Genomic DNA, 8,177 nt, shown 5'->3' with positions numbered 1-8,177 from the left:
CTGGGCTTCCCCAGCCACTCTGGGCAGCTTCCAAAAAAATATCAAAATACCGTAATACATCAAACATTAAAAGCTTCCCTAAACAGGGCTGCCTTCAGATGTCTTCTAAAAGTCTGGTAGTTGTTCTCTTTGACATCTGGTGGGAGGGCGTTGATGATGATGATGATGATGATGATAATATGACACTAATCCTGCCCCAACTACACTGACTGCCGATTAGTTTCCAGGACCAGAGACTCTTGAGAGTCCCATGGACTGCAAGAAGATCAAACCTCTCCATTCGGAAGGAAATCAGCCCTGAGTGCTCATGGGAAGGACAGATCCTGAAGCTGAGGCTCCAAGACTTTGGCCACCTCCTGAGAAGAGAAGACTCCCTGGGAAAGACCCTGATGTGGGGAAAGATGGAGGGCGCAAGGAGAAGGGGACAACAGAGGACGAGATGGTGGGACAGTGTTCTCGAAGCTACCAGCATGAGTTTGACCAAACTGTGGGAGCCAGTGGAAGACAGGAGGGCCTGGCGTGCTCTGGTCCAGGGGTCACGAAGAGTCGGACACGACTAAAAAACAACAATGCTCTGCTCTCCACAGTCGGAGGCAGAGGTGCTTCTGAATACCAGCTTCTGAAAATGTCAGGAGGGGAGGGAGCAGCTGTAGGGCTCAAATCCCGCTTGTGGGTTTCCTATAAAGGGACACCTGCATAAAAGTTTTAAAAAGGTAAAGGACCCCTGGACGGTTACGTGCAGTCAAGGGCGACTATGGGCTTGTGGCGCTCATCTTGCTTTCAAGCCAAGGGAGGCGGCGTTTGTCCGCAGACAGCTTTCCGAGTCACGTGGCCAGCAGGACTAAACCGCTTCTGACGAAACCAGAGCAGCACACAGAAACGCCGTTTACTTCCCGCCGCAGCGGTACCTATTTATCTACTTGTTTTCAAACTGCTAGGTTGGCAGGAGCTGAGACAGAGCAACAGGAGCTCACCCCGTCGTGGGGATTTGAACCGCCGACCTTCCGATCGGCAAGCCCAAGAGGCTCCGTGGTTTAGGCCACAGGGTAGCCACTGTGAAAACAGAAACTGCCTAGGTACATACACACAGAGAGCTGAGCGTTGTCCGAAAACTGCATTTTAATAACAGCTCCTTAAGTTAAACCAGAGGTGAGAACCAGCAGCCTCGGGACCTAGCTTTTCCCCTTTCGATACTGAAACACCCATCCCGACAAATGAACGAATGACGCCCCCCTCCCTTTCCTCTCTGTCCCCCCCCCCGCCCCCGGACCCCCAGACACGGACAACTTCTGTTTCACTTTCCTGACAAATCAGCTCTAGGCACAAATCTAGTGGGAATTCCGCTCACAGTCACCAAACCCACGTCACGATGGAGCCTACGTCAAAACACCAAAATGAATCCGGAAGCCGTCGAGCCGCCGCACCCCCCAACCCTGCTCCCTCCCCGAGTCCGTCAGAGGCCGGCCCCCTTCTTTGCGCCGCTCACGCCGGAGGGGCGCGGGGTCTGCCCGCGGGGCCCTGCTTTTCGCAGGCTGGAGAGCAGCCTCTGTTTGAAGAATCTCTCGCCGTACTCGAGTCCGTTCAGGTGCCTCAGCGCCAGGGGCATTTCCTCCCGCGAGACGCCCACGTAGACGGGGATGACCTTCGCCCCCTCCCGGTGCACCGCGTGGTCAAGGTTCCACTCAGCCACCCGCCGGCACCAGGGGTCGGCCACCGAGTGGGGTGTCAGGAGGAGGATGGCCACGCGGCTCGCCTGGATGACCTCAGCCACTGCCGAGAGCTCCGGCCGCCCCGCCACGTGGTCCTGGTGCTCAACGTACCCTCGGAAGCCGTGCTCTGCCAGGAGCTGGCAGATGGCGGTGGCGACGGCGTCGTCATCCAGGCAGTACCAGAGGGAGAAGTCGTAACGGGGCGAGGGGGATGTCATGGCCGAAATGACGCAAAAATGTGGGGGAACGAAGAAAAACGGCCAAAAAAAATGCGGGCTAACCCTCCCTGTTCGCCCAGCCCCTACCCTCAAAAGTCCACCTGTCCCAGCTTAGGAAGGAGGCCGCCCGGCGGTAACAGCTTGCCTTAAGTCTGTGCGGATGAAATGAAACAAGGTCCCGGAACGGAGAGCGAATGTCATGAAATCTGGGGAGGCGGGCCGCGCCGCCGTCGGGCATTTCGCGGCAAGGCGGCGTGGAACGGGGCAACTGCTTTGGCACACATTCACAAGACCGAGCACACAGACAGTGTTTGAGTGGCGTAGCTTATGCATGCTGGAGCCGCCGCGGGCAGCGGGGGCGCGATACGGGCCGGCCGCTCAGGGCGCTTGGTCGCTGGCCCGCCTCCCGGAGCGGGCGTCATCTCACAAGGCCCTTTGCTTCATCTCCAAGATCCCCTGCTCTAGAGTCGCTCCGGCCAGCTTGAGCTCCTCGCACTTCTCCTTGAGCAGGCTACAGGCCATCTGGAGGCGGTGGTTCATCTCCACGTACGACTGGGTCAGCCGGTAGAGGCGCTCGCGTTTGGCCTCAGGGTCTTCGTTCTTGGTTGGGGAGGGCAAGTCTGAGCGCAGGTGGAGAGAGAGAGAAAACAATGGAGGCGTGCTTTTCAAGGGCGGATAAAAATCAATGATTTTTAAAACGAAAAGGCGGATTTCTTGCATGGGACTCGAACCCACAACCCTGGGATTAAGAGTCGCACGCTCTACTGACTGAGCCATCAACAATAACACCATTGGCATGGCTGTGACTACAACATTGCTATAAAAGGTAAAGGTAAAGGGACCCCTGACCATTAGGTCCAGTCGTGGCCGACTCTGGGGTTGTGGCGCTCATCTCGCTTTACTGGCCAAGGGAGCCGGCGTACAGCTTCCGGGTCATGTGGCCAGCAGGACTAAGCCGCTTCTGGCGAACCAGAGCAGCGCACGGAAACACCGTTTACCTTCCCGCCGGAGTGGTACCTATTTATCTACTTGCACTTTGACATGCTTTCGAACTGCTAGGTTGGCAGGAGCAGGGACCGAGCAACGGGAGCTCACCCCGTGGCGGGGATTCGAACCGCCGACCTTCTGATCGGCAAGCCCTAGGCTCTGTGGTTTAACCCACAGCGCCACCATCCCCACAATATCAGCTGCTAAAACTAAAGCTGCCCATCTCCTCACAGCTGTCTAAGTCTCCTCCTCTCCAGTGTTTCCTCCAAAGCAATCTGAGACTGAGCCTGGGTGTCTTGCCTTTGCTCCTCACTCTTCATGCCTCTCTTGGTTCTGGGAGGCAAGGCGCGTGAACAAGCCCCGTGGGGAAAAGGGGGCTCCGGTTACCTTCGCTGGGCTCGGCCAGGAGGACAAAGACGGGGTCGTTGGGCTGGGCGCGCTGCACATCTTCGAGAATCTGCTCCGTGCTGGGGGGGTCGGGGCGGGTGGGCAGCACCACTCGCTTCTTGGCCTTGGAGGTCATTGCTCAGAAACAGCTGCCAGGGGGGCACTGGAGGGAGAGAAAGGAGGGGTGGGGATCAGAGGGGGCGCTTGGAGAGAGACGAAGGTCTCATCACAAAGGGGATCACAGGGTGTCGTTCGGAGCAGGGCCGTAGCTCACCAGTAGAAATTTCACAATTCCCACCAGCTTTCTTTATAGTCTCGACAGCTAGAAACCTGGGGGAGTTTTGAGTATTTTTGTCCCCCACCCCCAAAAAAGGAAAGCCAACGACTGCTGGATTTGAACGTCTGATTGTGCAGTCAGTGGCGACACGAGGTTACTCCAATTTTTTAAGAGCACACACACAAAAAATAAATTCCAATTCTGTGCAACCTTGAGAGCCACCCCAATTTACAGTAATAATGAGCGCTGCAAACATCTACTGAATAAACAGATCACTTTAACAGGGCTAAATATATCTTGATTTTGCGCCTGAATAGCATAAACCTGAAACTGTTCTTAACCTGAAGCACCACTTTAGCTAATGGGGCCTCCTGCTGCTGCCGCCGCGCCGCCGGAGCACGATTTCTGTTCTCATCCTGAAGCAAAGTTCTTAACTCGAGGCACTATTTCTGGGTTAGCGGAGTCTGTAACCTGAAGCGTCTGTAACCTGAAGCATCTGTAACCCAGGGTACCGCTGTATCACCACCACCAGCCAATCAGCCAACGGGAGTCATAGCCCTGCAATATGTACAGCGCCACAGATTCCTGATCTAAAGATATTTTGCCGCCCGGCATTGTTCGATCAAATGCAAATTTAATCTAAAGCAACTGGGGGTGCAACTCCTAGTACTGTGTTTCCAGATGGAGCTGCAAGTGGAACGGAAGGCCTCTTCTCTGCTTCCCGTAGTCCTGTTTTATCGAGAACCACGAGGACCATAGAACAGGGCTCATTTGAACAGGAGCTGCCGAGTCACAGAATCATAGAGTTCGGAGGGACCCCCTGGGTCATCTAGACCAACCCCCTGCAACGCAGTAATCTTCTGCCCAACTTGAACCCACCACCCTGAAATTCAGAGTCCGGTGCTCTGCCGACTGAGCTATCCCAGCTCCTTTAAAATTTTATTTCTTTTTTAGAAGGGCGGCAGCTCAGGGGGCAGAGCTTCTGCAAAGTCCCAGATTCAATCCAAGCCCGGGATCTCCAGGTAAGGCTGGGGAGCTGCTGCCAGCCAGTGTAAGACAAGCCAGAAGCATCAGCCATCTGATTCGGCTTCTCATTTAAACCATCGCCTGATTCGGAGCCCCATGAGGACTGGAATCTTACTTTAAAAAAAAAAATCGAATAAATGAAAGTGTGTAGCTTGGAGGCACAACATCGGTTTTACATGCAGAAAGTCCCCACCCCAATGCCATGGGATCTCTAGGTCGGAGGGGGGAAAGACCCCCTTCCCGAAACCATGCAGACTCTCGCTGCCATTCAGTGCTGACGGTCTGACTTGGATAACCCCCTCACTCAATTAAAACAACAAAATTTGCATTGGTCAACCAGAGTTTCTAGAAAAATCAAACCAAAAGCCCTAGAAGTATTTCCTGCGGCGGTCCTATTTCAATGCGCTGGAAGGAATCTTAACTTTCCCCCTTATCAGAGTGGTGGGTAAACAGCTGGACCAAATTGCCAAATCTCCCCCTCCCCATCCTCACTCTAGCAAACCTTCTCCCCATAACCTCCCCCCCCACCCGCCGCAAATCCTTTCCTCTCGGTCCCTGTCTTCTCTCTGACCAGCCTCTCAGCATGCAAATCCACCACGCACTGCCCTTCCGCAGAACCGGAGTTGAATTAAATTTGCGGATTCATGATGGGTGTGTGTGTGTGTGTCTGCTGCTATATTTTGGGTGGAAAGGGATTTTCTGGGGGGGGGGGAGGAAGGAGAGGACAGTTATACGGAGAAATCCTATCCTCTTTTCTTTTTTTAAAAAAATACTCCTGTTCCCCCACACCCTCCCCCCCAGGATGGTTAGAAAGGACAGCCCATTCATCCGAGAAAGGGGTTCGAGAACATTCAGTCAAAGCTCTGCAGTCGTCTGTGCGAAGAAGGGGCTCGATGCGAGACGCATGCAGGGTGGGGGGAGAGATCAGGGGAATACATATATATATATATATATATATATATATATATGGAAGAAAAAGAAGAGAGAATATAAAGGTTCTGCAGATACCACACCCACCACCCTTTCTGCAATTTCCAGCTCTGGTTAAAACTGCAGCCTCTATTTTCTGCCCTTCGCAAACCAAGACTCCTTTCTGGTCCACCCGCCCCCCCCCCATTACGAAGACAACCCCCCCCAACCAATATTGCTTTTCTTCACACACACCCCAGGGGGCTATTTTTCCTGTTCTTTACAGTAACGGTCCCCCCCCCACCACAAAAAACCCTCAATTTTCACCACCCAGACCTGATCTCACCTCTCCCATCTCCATCATCTCCATCGAGACCCTTCCTGCTTCGACGCCAAACCCCCCACCTCCCGGTTTTGTCTTTACCTAATTCCCCCCCCCACTCCAAGTTTCTCTTCCCCCTCTCCCCAGATTCCTCCCACTTCCCCCCCCCCACATACACACAAGTCACCCCACCTAGGCACTGTCAAACACACATACGCCGCCTCCCGTCTCTGAGCCTCTCAAGGAACATCTATTGCAGATTATTCAGCGCCCCCCCAAAAAAATCCCCCACACCTGTCCCTATTAGTTTCCCACCCTCCTTCCTTCAAACAGATCTCTTCCTCCATTGTCCCACCTGCACCCTCCTTTTACACCGCCCCCCCCCCACAGATTCCCTTCATCTTCTGGGCTCTTTCTGCATCTCCACCCCCAATAATAATAATAATAATAATAATAATAATAATAATAATAGCACCCCACCATCAAAAAGGACCTCAATTATTTCTATCCTTGTTCATTTCGTCCTGCTCCCCCCCCCACCACAAAAAACCCCAATATTCCACCCCATAGCAGCCTTCCCCTGGGTTTCACTCCTTTTATCGCCACCCCCCCCCCCGTGTTATCTAACCATTCGCAGCAACCACAAAAGTCCCCCCCACAAAGGGAAAAAAGATACTTACTGCCTATCCTCCACCCCCCCACCAATAAACACCAATTTTCTCCCCTGTAACCCTTTGGCGGCACTGGACACGTCGCCCCCACCCAAGACGAGTCCCGCCCACAAATAACCATAATAGTCCCCAAGCACTTTTCCTGCGCCCCCCCAAAAAACCACTCCCACATTTGTGCCTCCCCCCAAAAAACACCCACTTACCTCTCCCCCCCCCAAGTAGGGCCCGTTTTCCTCATCCCTTCTCTGCCCCCCCAGTCAAAAGCCCCCACCCCTCATAATTTAAGGCCCCCCCACATATTTGGACCCCCCAAAAAAACCACTCCCACATTTGTGCCTCCCCCCAAATAAAACCACCCACTTACCTCTTTCCCCCCCCCGTGGGACCCGTTTTCCTCATCCCTTCTCTGCCCCCCAGTCAAAAGCCCCCACCCCTCATAATTTAAGGCCCCCCCACATATTTGCGACCCCCCCAAACCCCCCCATATTATACCCCCCCCCAAAATAGGACCCATTTCCTTCCTCTTTCTCCCCCCCCCAAGTCCACAAAGGTTTAAACCCCCCCAGGTTAAGCCCCCCCCAAAACCTTCCCCTCCCCCCAGGTAGCCCCCCCTTCCTTCCTCACCTGCTCTTCCTCCCTCCTCCTCCTCCTCACCTGAATCCCTCCCTCCCTCTGGCCCCGCCCCTCCTTTGGGCCCCGCCCACTTCCTCCTGGGGAGGGCAGCCACTTCCGCTTTCCGGCCGCCGCCGCCGCCTCACTTCCGGTGGTTGGGTTGTTGTTGGTTTTTTTCCCCCTATTAGAGCGAAGCGCCGGCGAAGAGCGACGCTCTATTCCTCCGGCGTCCGTCTCTGTGGTCCCCCCGCAAAGCCAAGGCGGGCGAGCTGCGGACGGGAGCGTAGAGCTAGGAAAGGGTAGAGGGGTAGGTCCCGCGGCGGGACGGCGGGACCAAAGGAGAACTTTGCTATTCTACAGCTGCCATCAAAAATGTTCCATTGCAAATCGGGTTTATTATCAAAATACGAGTGGTTTTCCCCAAAATTCAGCTGAAAATGCAACTTTGCTCCTTGCAGACAGCTGAAAGTCTGCACATTTTGACAATAAACCTGATTCGCAAAGAGGGGATAAGTTTGGATCATTTTTGAGGCAACTATGTGAAATATATTGTACGTATATCTGTGTATACATATATACACAATATATATATGCAGATGACACAACCTTGATGGCAGAAAGTGAGGAGGAATTAAAGAACCTTTTATTGAGCGTGAAAGAGGAGAGCGCAAAATATGGTCCGAAGCTCAACATCAAAAAAACGAAGATCGTGGCCACTGGTCCCATCACCTCCTGGCAAATAGAAGGGGAAGAAATGGAGGCAGTGAGAGATTTTACTTTCTTGGGTTCCATGATCACTGCAGATGGTGACAGCAGCCACGAAATTAAAAGACGCCTGCTTCTTGGGAGAAAAGCAATGACAAACCTAGACAGCATCTTAATAAGCAGAGACATCTCCTTGCCAACAAAAGTCCGTATAGTTAAAGCTCTGGTTTTCCCAGTAGTGATGTATGGAAGTGAGAGCTGGACTATCAAGAAGGCTGATCGCCGAAGAATGGATGCTTTTGAATTCTGGTGCTGGAGGAGACTCTGGAGAGTCCCATGGACTGCAAGAAGATC

At 53.5% G+C, this 8,177-nt stretch overlaps 1 protein-coding gene across 1 annotated transcript; it reads right to left on the bottom strand.

Annotated features, from left to right (window-relative positions):
* Window positions 1–1,101: 1,101 nt before the first annotated feature.
* LOC308577731 (UPF0449 protein C19orf25) lies at window positions 1,102–7,208 on the bottom strand. Its single transcript, XM_081178156.1, has 3 exons — window positions 7,131–7,208; window positions 3,302–3,464; window positions 1,102–2,547 (listed from the first exon to the last, which is right to left on the bottom strand). Exons 2-3 carry the CDS (start codon window positions 3,435–3,437, stop codon window positions 2,351–2,353), a joined length of 333 nt encoding a protein of 110 aa, XP_081034282.1. The 5' UTR covers window positions 3,438–3,464; window positions 7,131–7,208; the 3' UTR covers window positions 1,102–2,350.
* Window positions 7,209–8,177: the final 969 nt, after the last annotated feature.

The sequence above is a fragment of the Podarcis bocagei genome, assembly GCF_964188305.1.
Source record: "Podarcis bocagei genome assembly, chromosome: 18".
Lineage (NCBI taxonomy): Eukaryota > Metazoa > Chordata > Lepidosauria > Squamata > Lacertidae > Podarcis > Podarcis bocagei.
The sequence above is the reverse complement of the archived record's forward strand: the minus strand, read 5'-3'. Positions and strand labels throughout refer to the sequence as shown.